Genomic DNA, 13,251 nt, shown 5'->3' with positions numbered 1-13,251 from the left:
TCTCATGCAGCATATTCCAAAGATGGGTGACCATTCCCAACCCTCTAACTATCGCCCAATTGCTGTAACATCTTGTGTCTCAAACGTTTTTGATTCTGTTCTTAACAAAATTTTAAAACACCTTTCTTATCACAACCTTTTTTCTGATCATCAGTATGGGTTCCATCAGGGATGCTCCACTGGTGATCTTACCTACCTTCCAGACTCCTGTCATCGTCCTTTCAGGACTTTGACGAAAGCCTTGCCATTGCACTTGACATCTCAAAGGCCTTCGATGGAGTCTGGCTTTAATCTTTAATTTTCAGACTTCCCTTATACAGTTTCTCCTCTTCTATTGTTGCCTTCATCTCTAGCTTCCTTTCTGGTTGTTCTGTAGCTGCTGTTGCAGATGGTCACCATTCTTCTCCTAGATATATCATCGGGGGTGTTCCTCAGGACTCTGTCTTGTCACCAACTCTCTTCCTTTTATTCATCAGTGACCTTCTGTGCCATACATCTAACTTTGTTCGCTGATACGCTGATGACTCCACTCTTCACCTTTTCATTAGCTTCCTGCAGTGTCCATCTCAGCAGTTACTTCAACAAACAAGAGATGTAGCTATGACACACCTAATGTCTGATTTGGCTCGTATCTCTGCCTGGGGTAAAAGTAACCTTGTTGCTTTTAATGCTTGAAAAACTTAGTTCTTATACCTATCAACCCTACAAAATCTTCCACAGGAGTACCCACTAATGTTTAATAACATTCAGATCAATCCTGCACACATGGGGTTTCATTCTCTCAGGATTTATCTTGGAAAGATCATATTACATCTCTTGCAAAATCTGCTTCCAAGAGATTAGGCATCCTTAGCCAGCTCCATACCTGCACTGTTGTTGACTTTATACCCGGGTTTTATTCATCTCTATGTAAAGTACAACTCTCGTGTGGGGAGGCACCCCACATACAGCTCTTCTCAATGGGGTGGAGTCAGAGGCATTTCGTCTCATTAACTCTCCCCCTCTTACTGGCTCCCGTCAACCTCTGTCTGCTCGCCTCACTGTTGCATCTTTATCTCTTTTTTTTGTTGCTGCTTCAGTGATCACTATTCCTCAAGACTGTCTGCTTGCATCCCACCACCACTACGACAGGTGTGTAGCACCTGTCTAGCAACAAACTCTCATCCCTTTTCTGTCCAGCTCTCTAATGCAAGAGTTAACCATTCCTCCCAGTCCTTCATATATGCAACAGGTCAGCTCTGGAACTGCCTTCTTCTGTCTGAATTTCGTACTTCCTATGATCTCCAGTTTTTCAAATGCAGTGTGTCCAGGCATCTCGAAATGAATGGATCTTGAATTTAGCTCTTTTTTTTTTTTTTTTTTTTTTTTTTTTAATAGTAAATTGGTGCAGGCTCCTGGTCTTTGGTTCTTGCTTCCTTTCCTTTAAATTCATTCATTCGTCATCTAATCCTGTGTTGTCCAATGAGGAGTGGTAAAAAAAAAAAAAAAAAATTTCACAGGGACTAACAATTGCTGCCCCTTTTATGCCAGGACCGTGTGCGGGCAGCGCAGGCACTGGTGATGCGGCTGAAGAAAACCTCAATTGGGGAACATGTGCAGGAGTTTGAGAAAGTATCGCTGGCCTACCTCTCACTGGCTAATTGGGCTGACAACATAGACACTAATCAGCAACCAGGTCAACGGGTAAGCAAATTTTATAAAAGCACATCTGTTTCAATGTTGTTGTTGCTGTTTAATCACAGTCTGTTCAGCCAAGCAGACCAATGAAAATAGGTAAACTGCTTCTGTGGGGCTGTCCTTATGCCAGGTGAAGATCGACCATAAACAACCACTTGATGAAGCTGAAATATAAATATAATGCAATAAATTTGTTTGTACTGAAAGTAGACTATATTGTAAATGTTATAAATTATCTCCCAAAGATATTCTACCTGAAATCAGTATCTGTCCTTCCCACAGTACAGTATTATTTGTTTATTGCAGGTGAAAATCGACTTAAAGCAGCCACTGTTTCAGCTTAGGGATCAATGTTATCAGTGATTCTACTGTACACATATGTTATTTAAAATAGATTTACCATACAGAGATATCTATGCTTCCCCCAGTATGTTTTTGTCATCTCATATTGCAGGTGAAAATTTACCCTAAGCCACCACAGGTATATCTTAAGGATCTACAGTATGTTTTTAGTAGATTCATCTTAAAAGTTCTAATCAAACTAAATTCAGTCATAGACAGAATAGTTTTCTTTGCTTCTCTTATCCCAGGTGCAAATCGACCCCGAGCAGCCACTGATGCGACTCAACAATCTCAGCTACACCACTGCCCTCACCCGGCCCTTGCAAGTCCAATCCTCCTGCTGTTACAACCCCCCACCCATCATCAGCTGGGGGAACTTGTGTACCTTTGTAGGAGGGAACAACGCACCAAAACAACTGACTGTTAAGACCTCGGATGGGCTCCAGTTGTTTGAGTTACTAAAGGGGCAAGATGACCTTAGACAGGATGCTGTTATGGAGCAGGTAAGAGAGACACACACACAGACAGACAGAGACAGACAGATAATCTTACCTGTCAAAACCTAATTTACCCCATTGAGATGTAGGGGCCTGAGAGTAAGCTTCTGTATCTGATGCCCAATTGGCTTCTGATTTTGCTTCATTTTTTACAACTAAGATATCTCGCATAAGAAATTATTTAGACAACAGTTCTCCTAGTGAAGTGTGTGCAGTTTATTTCCAATCATGGTTCACTGGGGGTCATTTGCTTTCAACATTTCATCCACTGGATGTAAACAAAGTCAAATGTTACATCAGAGAACTTAACAAAACATTTTGCCTACTTGATCTGTGTAACATGTCACAACTACCAGATGTGTATGAGCATGCTGCAGAAGTTATCTGCAACTTAATAAATAGATACTTCTTAGAAAGTGATTTTGTGCAGTCTGAATATTGTGCTTTGCTTAGGCCGCTAATTAAGAACCCTGGCCTTGATGTCTCGAGAGCATAACAGATTATCATTGTGACTTTCTTAACCAAGATTATTGAGTGGACCATACTTGAACAGCTCATACCACTACTGGAACACAACAGAGTTGTTCCTGTTGTTCAGTCAGCATACAGAAAATACCATTCAACTGAAACCACCAACAAGGATTCATAGTGACTTGGTGGCAAACACTTGTAGTGGGATGTCCTCTCTCCTAGTTCTGTTGGATCTGTCTGCAGCTTTTGATACAGTAGATCATAAATTATTGTTGGATGATCTGTATTTTTATGACGTTCATGATAGTGCTGTTTTGCTTCTTAAGTTGTATCTGTCGGACAGATCTCAGAGAGTGGTTTTTGATTACGCTAGCTCTGATTCGCTCCCCATCTGTTCGGAGTCCCTCAAGGATCAGTTTTGGGTCCAGTTCTATTTACTATATACACGAGTAGTTTATCGTCTTGGTGCTCACGATGTGTCCTATCATTTTTATGCTGATGGCATACAACTCTGTGTTAAGATGTCAGACATTGATAGTACCAAGACTTAGCTTGAATCTCTAATGTCTGATATTAAGATTTGGATGGCTGGAGGAAACTAAAGCTGAATAATGGTAAAACTGAGATCATCATCCTCTAAGGAAACAGAAGGGATGATGACACTGATAATGCCCTGGCTTTGAACATTGGTGTGTCACAGTTTCTTCCAGTCCATTCTGTTCGAAATCTGGGTGTTTATCTTAATTTGAAGTTACAATAAATCCTCGTTTTTCACGGCTTGGATGTTCCATCCAAACTGCTTGAAGCACGAAGCATCGAATTGCGAAGTTAAGAATCAATGGGAAAAATAGAGGAGTGTTCCGGTGGGACATGTACCTACCCTATCAGAAAGTACTATAACACCAAACAGGCCCTACCCAAAAGTAAATGAAGTGTGTTTACTAGTGCTAAAACAGCATAACGCAATAAACATTTACCTGAAAAGACATTAAAGCTGTTATAAAGAGCTGGAACACCAAAAATCCTTATCAGAAATAAAGTGAAGACTGGCTTGAGTGGCAGGTGAAGGTGTGTTGAGGGTAGATGGGCTAGTTAATAGGTGACATGGGCCTCTCTGGGGAAGCCCCATCACCTATGCCGAAGCCCTCGAAGTTGAACTCAGGCTCCAGCACCTCCATTTCCTCTCTGTCCACCTCTCCTTCATCCACCCCTTGCAGAATAGCAGCCACATTCTGTCTCATGAAAATATCATGTGATCCAGGCTTGTCTCTGCTCCTGTATGTTTCTGTTGTAGATGGCCATCACTTGGGACTTCAGATCACTAAAGGTCAATAGGATGTTGGTAGCCTCAGGCATAGTCCTGGTGTATACATCGAAGGTGGTTGCCATGTCGGTTATGGTGGACAGGGTGGTCTCAAGATGGCCAGCAACAAATGAGCATCAGTATGTGTCATCGGCTGCCGGCTGGGAGCATTGAATTGTGGGGAAATTCGCGAATTGTGAGACAACTTGGAAAATTTTTTCTTTCATGAAAAATGAGGCGTTGAAGTAAAATGCGTCCAAATACGGGGACTTACTGTATATTACAAAGAACATATTAATCAGGTTGCCATAGGGTCTAACTTGCATATCAGAATTCCGTACTTTGTGAGAAAGTTCTTGAAAAGACGTTGCCTCTTAACATTAGTCTACGTAGTGGTCTTGTCTCATGTCGAGTATTGTTAATCACTGTGGATTGGTTTTCCGAACAATGTACTAACAAAAGTTCAGTCTGTGTTGGACAGGGTAGCATGGCTTATCTTTGGCATCCCCCCGAGAACCTCAACTACCCCTTTTCTAATTGAGTTGTATTGGCTACCAGTAAAGGCTAGAATTGAATTTAAACTGTCCTATTACATTCAAGGTTTTTAAGTTTGGTGAATCGAAGTATCTTGCTGAATTGTTAAAACTCCCATCGGCACGCCCAGGTATGATGTTACATAGTGAAGATGATTCCTTGCATCTTAACAAACCTGGAGCCATTCACCAGTCATCTTTCTCTAATTGTTCTTTTATGTATAGAGCCCCTAGATTATATAATAGATTGCCATTGTCCGTGAGACAGCTCTCTTCTGTTCAATCCTTTAAGAGACAGCTGAAAGTCTTTCATTTTTCAAAATGCTATGACCTGGAGAGAGGTATTATGACAGATGATTATAGAGTTTACTTATTGCCACTTTCATATATTTTTGTTTTTACTGATGTAGCTTGTATGGTATATGAGAGAGGTCATTCTTGTACAGTAGTTGTAAAAATAATGTATATATATGTGTGTGTCGAGCGTTAGTGAATTCCCAAAGGAAGAAGTGGCACTTTTGAGAAAGAAAAGACCAGACTATTATCCATCTATCCATCATCCAATCCTACGTTGCCCCATGAGGAGCGTAGAAGCCCAGGGCTAGGCAGTTGGTCCTGACATTTAAGATGACAGTGACCAACCTTACTCATCCCTCAGTGGCATTATATGAGCAGTAAACCCCAATCACCCCTTGGATATAAACCTTCACCGGCTCAATCTGATTGGGGCACAATAATTACCCACTAAACCACCAGGTGCCAAAATTTGGTTATATGGTTATTATTATTATTATTATTATTATTGGGGGTGCTCACCATCCACTCACTCACTGTAATGCTGCTCTCGGGTGTCTGCCTTTTCCTCTCCTCCCTCCATTCCATCCTTCCTCATCTTTCTTTACTTCATTCTTTCCTCGTCCTTCTGCCTGCAGATGACTTTACACTCCCTCTTTTGTCTTTCTTTCCTTCAATCTTTTCTGTTCCTTCTGCCTATGGGTGACTCTACACTGAGTAACAAGCCAAATGGTTTCCTGTACACCAGGAAACCATTTACTTGGCTGGGTGGTAACCATATAACCAAATTTTGGCACCGAGTGGTTTAGTGGGTAATTGCGGCACTCCAATCGGATTGAGCCGGTTAAGGTTTATATTCAAGGGGTGGGTGGAGTTATTGTTCACATAATGCCACTCAGGGATGAGTGAGGCTGGTCACTCTCATCTTAAATGTCAGGACAAACATGCCTAGCCCCGGGCTCCTGTGCTCCTCAAGGGGCAAAGTAGGATTGGATGATGGATGGATGGATGGATTATTATTATTACTATATTATTATTATTATTATTATAGTGGTAGGTGGTGGCGACCATCATTCTCTCACTTGATGTAGTGTTGCCTGCTTCTTCCTTAGCCTTTATCATTCTTTTTCTGTGCCTGCCCTTCTCTCTTCCTCTTTCTCCCATCTTTCCTGTCACTACTTATTGCTTTTCTTTCCGTTACAGGTGGCTTTACATTGAGTGACAAGCCAAATGGTTTCCTGTAAGCCAAGAAACCATTTACAACGCTGGGTGATAACCATATAACCAAACCATACGTGCTCCCTATGTGTCAAGTGGGTTTAGTGGAGGGTTAGTGCCCCTCCCTGTAAAACAAATAACTCAAAGTCAAATGGCCACCCCGTACAGGATTATGGCGTCTGGCAATAGATAGATAGATAGATTATTATTGTTATTATCAGCTAGTCAGGTCAGGTGCGGGTAAAGGGATGGGTCTATTATGATGTGGCAAGGGTAAACCAGCTCTGCTGTCGGGCCCTGCTGCGGATGTCACTGACTGCACTGCGCAATTGACCTTTGTGCGGTGTGGTGCGGTGAGGATCTGTCCCTTCTCCCCTCTGGGGCTAAGATGCTAATGAATGTGTTTGAATGGACGAGTAAATGGGGAGTGTGTCATCCTGTCTCGGCTACCTCCCTTTCCTTGAGGGAAGCTGCCTAGGTACATATAGATAGTTAGATTATAATTATTATTATTATTACCATAGTCCAGTCCACATAAGGGTAGATAACCAGCCTACTTCCCTTGTGGCATTACAAGATCGAAAAGCCTCTAGTCACCTCTTGGGGGGTCAGATCTTATGCAGGGCCATCACCCCGACAAGGGTGTTTTAACCACTAGACCACCAGGGAGTATAAATTATTATTCTTACCTGTTGCCAGTTCCAAAATATCACAACTTTTTCCCATCATTTGGACTGAGTAGCCAAGCTCAGGATTCCTATGCTCCTGGTGCAGCAATGCTTGATCAGATGAAGATACAACAGTTTCATTTTGTAAGTTTAAATTCTTCGGTTTGAACAGTTGTTGACACAACCCGTTTCACATGTAAGTCTTTGTAACTGCAGGTATTTGGTATTGTAAATCAGCTCCTCGCCCAGAACCGCAACACCCGTGAGCGTGGCCTGTCTGTACGAACCTACCAAGTCGTGCCTTTATCACAGACGAGTGGCCTTATCCAGTGGTGCAACAACACACAGGTAATATAGCATCATCTTCGTTGTCGAAGATATCATCATCATAATCATCAGTGGTTACTGCTCTTTTGAACTCTGGTCACATCACCCCTCCATTATGGCGGGTGTGTAGCACCCTTCTGGCAGCACACTCATCCCTGTTCTGTCCAACTCCTCATTACAAGAATTTACTGATACTTCGTCATTTATGTCTGCAATGAGTCAGCTCTGCAAATATCTTCCAGTACCTGTATTTCCCTCTGCTTATGACCTCCAGTCTTTAAAACAGTTTTTCCAGTCATAAGAAAATAAGAGGATCTTGAATTTGGCTGTCTCGTGTTTGTTTCTTTCTTGGAGCGAACAAAAGTTTGGCAGGCTTCTAACCTTTGGTAAATTTGTCTTTTGCATAGAAAAAAAAAAAAAACTCAATATCATTATGTAGGAGGAGACCGTAGCACGTGCCGAACAGGGTGGTACTCCCGAGGGGAATGGGAATGCTGGTGATAGGGAGAGTTGGAGCTCCTGTTTCACTAGCTGACCTTTTTAGTGTGACAGTAACATGGAGAGTAGACCAGCATACTCTCCCAAACATTTCCACTAATTATCCTTTGCGCTACACCACACGCACTATACATTTCACACAACGTATCCCACTACGTTACAGGGGTTGGCACCAGCAAGGGCATGCGGCCAGAAAACTTTGCCCCCACTACCTAGTGGCGGACTTCTGGGGGGAGGCGTGACGGGGTTCCGCCGGCATAAATCTTGGGTCCAGGGTGAGATGGGGCTCAGGCCTGTGCTAGAGGGTACAGGGCATTGCGGTTCCCAGGCTGCCGCTTCCGCCCAATAGAGAGGGGCCTGAACCTGGGAGTAGCGCCCCAGGAGGCTGCCCTATCAGTGGGTGTATAATAGCGGGATAGTTGCAGTGCCAAGGCGCGCTTGGAGGGTGTCCCTGCAGCTGTCCTGGCAGGGTGCCCCGAGGCCACTACCACAGCCACTGGCAAACTGGTGGGCTAAGGGTCCCAGATCCATTCCCTGGACCTAGGACTGTGCATTGAGTGGGGCCTGCGGTATGTCTTTCCCTCTTTTATTAATACTGAATATGACAAAACACAAGAAAAAATTTAAAAGCAAGCCTGAGGACAGTAAATCACCCAGGGGGATGAGGGTGAGTTCATGGAATGTAGGAAGTTTGAGGGGAAGAGCGGGGGAAGACGTTGAGGCATTCAGTAGGAGGTGGGTGGATGCAGCTTGTTTGCAGGAAGTCCGGTACAGGGGTGGATCAGCTAGAAAGATTGTTGGGAAGGACTATTGCTGTAAGTTGTTTTGGCTGGGGGGGACAGATGGATATGGAGGTGTTGGTGTGATGGTTGTGGAAAAATGGGTGGAATATGTTATGAATGTTATGAGAGTAAGCGATAGGATATTGGTAGTGAAAATTCTGTTGAAGGATAGCTGCGATTATATCGGCATATGCTCCACAGGCAGGATTGGATGAAGCAGAGAAAGATAGATTTTGGGATGATTTAATACATGTAGTGGGTTGTATGTGGGATGATGAGATAGTGGTTTTGGGAGGGGACTTAAATGGTCTTGTAGGTGAAGCAGCACAAGGTTATGAAGGAGTGCATGGGGGATGTGCGTATGGTATAAGGAATGCAGAAGGGGAAAGGATACTCGAGTTTGGGGAGGCAACGGACACGATTGTGTGCAACACATATTTTAGGAAAAGAACAGTAGGTTAATTACGTATGAGTCTGGGGGAAATAGCAGTCAGATAGATTATTTTCTGGTCAGGAGGGCCGATAGGAGGTTAGTGAGGGATGTTAAAGTTATAGGAAGTGAGGAGTGTGTGCAGCAGTACAAACTACTGATTTGTGATATGGTGCTTAAAGAACGAGTGATGAAAAATAGGACTTATGTACCTAGGAAGAAAATATGGAAGCTGAAAAACCAAGTAGTAAGGGATGCCTTCTATAGCGAGTTGAGGAGAGTGGTGGCTGAACAGGGAGCTGTTGACAGAGGCATTAATGAACAGTACAGAGCCCTCAAGAACAATCTCTTTAGAGTTACTGATGTAACATGCGGTTGGACAAGAGGACCACCAAGACATAAAGTAACTTGATGGTGCGATAAGGGTGTAGAAGCTGCAGTTAAGGAAAAAAGAAGGCTTTTCCGGGAATGGAAGAAGGGTGGTAGCAAAGAGGAATATTTGGCTGCCAAATGTAGGGCTAGAAGAGAGGTATACAGGGCAAAGTCTAAGTCTAAATCATGGGGAAAGGAAAAATATGATATTTAGGGTGGCTGGTCAGGTGAAGAGGGATAATCGGGATATTATAGGTGAGCAGTGTGTGACGAATGACGAAGGAAGGGTAGTGGTGAGCAGTGAGGATATTAAAGATGCATGGAGAGAGCATTATAACTGGTTGTTGAATGAGGAGTTTGACTGGGACAGGGAAGGTTTGGAGTCATTAGATCCAGTGTCTGGCCCTTGGCCTTTGATTGATGCTGCTACTGTGAGTGAGGCAATAGGCAGGATGCAGGTGGGGAAGGCAACAGGTGCGTCTGGGTTGACTGCCAAAATGTTGAAGGCCTCAGGAGATATAGGGGTGAAGTTAGTCACTGACCTGATAATTAGGATTATTTATGAGTGTGTTGTCCCAGATGATTGGCTGAAGAGTGTAATTGTAAATGTATATAAAGGAAGGGTGATGCCCTGGAAAGAGGAAATTATAGAGGTATAAAGCTTTTAGATCAGATAATGAAGGTAATGGAGAGAGTTCTAGAAGGTATGATTAGAGAAAGAGTGAATATTGATGAGATGCAGTGGTTTATGCCAGGTAGGGGGACCACTGATGCCATATTCATTGTTTAACAGCTTCAGGAAAAATATATTGGTAGGAGAAGGGATCTTTATTTTGTTTTTGTTGATTTGGAAAAGGCCTTTGACAGAGTCCCTAGAGAGGTGGTGAAGTTGGCAATGAGAAAGCTTGGCTTGGAGGAGTGGCTGGTTAGGGTGGTTATGGCTGTGTATGTGGGTGCTCACACCCAGGTAAGGGTGAATGGAGATTTGAGTTATGGGTTTTCCATGAATGTTGGTGTGCATCAGGGGTCCGTTTTGAGTCCCATGTTGTTTATCATGGTACTTGAAGCCCTTTCACGTGACTTTAGAAATGGACTTCCGTGGGAGTTGTTGTATGCTGATGATTTGGTGTTGATTGCAGAGAATGAAAGGGAGGCGGAGGAAAGGTTTAGGAAATGGAGAGGTGGTATGGGGCACAAGGGCCTAAGGGTAAATGCAGATAAAACAAGTGATGATATCTAGGGTTGGTGGCGGTACTGTCAAAGACGAGGGAGAGTGGCCATGTGCAGTTTGCCACAGGGGCGTGGGAAGTAATTCCATCTTGTGCGGTGTTTGTGATAAATGGGTGCATAAGAGATGTAGTGGTATCAGAGGTAGACTGCGAGATAATGCTGATTTTATGTGTACGATGTGTCGGGGAGAGCAGGTGGAGATTGTCAGACATGAAAGAATTGAACTTGCTGGTGAATCTCTTGAGTGTGTGGAAGAGTTTTGTTATTTGAGAGACATGTTGTGTGCTGGAGGTGGGGCTGGAGCTAGTTCTTTGGCTAGGGTGAGAAGTGGTTGGAAGAAGTTCAGGGAGCTCTTGTCTCTCCTGACATTGAGAGGACTCTCCCCACGTGCTAAGGGGTCTTTGTATGCAGCATGTGTTAGGAGTGTAATGCTGTATGGTAGTGAGACCTGGGCAGTGAAGGAGGAGGATATTCACCGGCTCAGACAAACAGAAATGACAATGATTAGGTGGATGTGTAGTGCGTCCTTGTGTCCAAGGTCTGGGGGAGCTGGGTTTATGATGGAAGAGTTGAGAGGTAGGATGGTACTGGAGTGTATTGGTGTTGTGATGAGGAGAGGTAGATTGAGATGGTTTGGACATGTGGAGAGGATGGGGGATGATAATTGGGTGAGGAGGGTGAGAAGTGTTAATATTGGTGGTGGGGTTATGAGGGGTAGACCGAGAGAGACATGGGACGAGGTCATTAAGTGTGATCTCAGGGTTAAGGGACTGAACAGGGAGGCTGCAAAAGATCGTGCAGCATCGAGAGCCGCCATTAGGTGACCAAGACCGATGCATGCAAGCATGTTGGAGCCTTTAAAAATGAAACGAAACGAAACATCATCATCATCACACCAAAAAATATGATTACTCAGGTATGTCTTTAATGTGGTGGATGGGGGCGCTCATCATCCACTCACTCAATGTAGAGATGCCATATGATCCCTACACTGAGTGACAAGCCAAATGGTTTTCTGTACCCAGGAAACCATTTGCTACGTGGGATGATAACCATATAAGTGGGGTTTCTGGCAGGGTTAAGTGTCCCCCAGATCCTCCTATCCAGAATCACTTAATCATGGCAGTCATTTCAGAGAGCCTCGGAGGGCCCAATACCTGCCCAGGGCCCCAACCAAATGGGCAGATTCGCATGGCCATGTGGAATGTGAGAGGTGTGAATGAGGAGAGCAAGAGGATGGAAGTGGTGAATGTGTTCAGGAGTGCGAGATATGCGGTGATGGGATTGTGTGAAACGAAGATGAAAGGGTGTGAAGTGGAGGAGTGGGAGGATGTGAAATGTGTAAGATCGGGAATGAATGGGCGAGGAAGATGCAAGGAAGTTGCTTTGTTAATGAATGAGGTGTGGCAGAGTGGAATGAGAGACTACAAATGTGTCAGCTCGAGGTGTATGTATGTCAAGTTCAAGTTTGAGAAGGTGAAAGTGGCAGTGATTGTAGCGTATGCACTGTATGAGGACAGGATTGAGAGAAAGACAGGTTTGGGATGAGGTGGATGAAGTAGTGGGAGAAATGCCCAGGAGCTATAAAGTGATTGTAATGGGGGATATGAATGGAAGAGTAGGCACTGGTCCTGAGGATGACATAATGGGTTGTTATGGAGTACCAGGAGAAAATGATAATGGGAAGCGACTAAAGGATATGTGTCGGAGAGGAGGTTGTGCATTTATAACTCGTATTTCAAACACAAAGATGCACATAAATATACATGGTATAGAGGGAACAGGAATCGTTTTGAAAGAAGCCTGATTGATTACGTTCTCGTAGAGAGTTCGATGATGGGAGTGGTTGCTGATACGAGGGCCGTGAGAGGACGATGTTGAGGTCTGCCAGATCATGTGATTGTGGTATGCTAGATCAAGCTGAGAGGAGTGAGGTGGATCAGGAGACAGATGGGCAGTCAAAGAGAAAGACTGAAAGTTGAGGAGCTGAGGATCAAAGAATGGCAGATGATTACAGGACCAAAGTAGAAGAGGAGTTAGAATTAGTGAATCGGAATAAAATGGATCGGGACAGCCTGTGGAATGCATATAGGGATTGCCTAGTTAGGAATGCTAAAGCCGTTTGTGGTGTGGGAAGAGTAACAACAAAGAAGGAGGATGAAATGGCATGGTTGGATGAGGAGATTAAGAGAGCAGTGGAGGAAAAGAGGAACAAGTGGTTGAAATGGTTACAGGACAGGGGTTCAGTTGAAATAACTGAATATATTGAGAGCAAGAAGTACGTAAAGAGACTAGTGAAGAGGAAAATGAAGGAGGTAAATGATGATCTAGGAAGAAAAATGAATGCGAACTACTCTGAAAATAGGAAGTTATTCATGGAATGAGGTGCAGAAATGTAGAAGTTTGGTGTGAAGGCTGTAGGTGGTAGATTATTAACCTATGGGGATGAAGTAAGGACAAGACGGAAAGAATATATTGAAAGCCTGATGAATGGGAATAGAGAGAGCAGAGCGCCTGTAAACATGATTGGTTTGGGGGATGTGCAGAGAAGAAGTGCAGTCCCAGGAGATGTGACACTCACACAGGTGAAGAGTGCTGTGAAGCAGCTA

The 13,251-nt window shown here is 43.8% G+C and overlaps 1 protein-coding gene across 1 annotated transcript in view; it reads left to right on the top strand.

Moving 5' to 3' along the window:
- Window positions 1–13,251, top strand: part of LOC145416941 (serine-protein kinase ATM-like) — a 505,436-nt gene that overhangs the window by 472,348 nt on the left and 19,837 nt on the right. The window contains exons 52-54 of the mRNA XM_080285796.1: window positions 1,531–1,683; window positions 2,268–2,522; window positions 7,220–7,351. Coding sequence (XP_080141922.1) covers window positions 1,531–1,683; window positions 2,268–2,522; window positions 7,220–7,351 — 540 coding nt within the window. The remainder of the gene's footprint in view (window positions 1–1,530; window positions 1,684–2,267; window positions 2,523–7,219; window positions 7,352–13,251) is intronic.

Source organism: Coenobita brevimanus, chromosome 108 (genome assembly GCF_032717465.1).
Source record: "Coenobita brevimanus isolate Jiangsu-jjx chromosome 108, ASM3271746v2, whole genome shotgun sequence".
NCBI classification, from domain to species: domain Eukaryota; kingdom Metazoa; phylum Arthropoda; class Malacostraca; order Decapoda; family Coenobitidae; genus Coenobita; species Coenobita brevimanus.
This window is presented reverse-complemented; position numbering and strand designations above follow the sequence as displayed.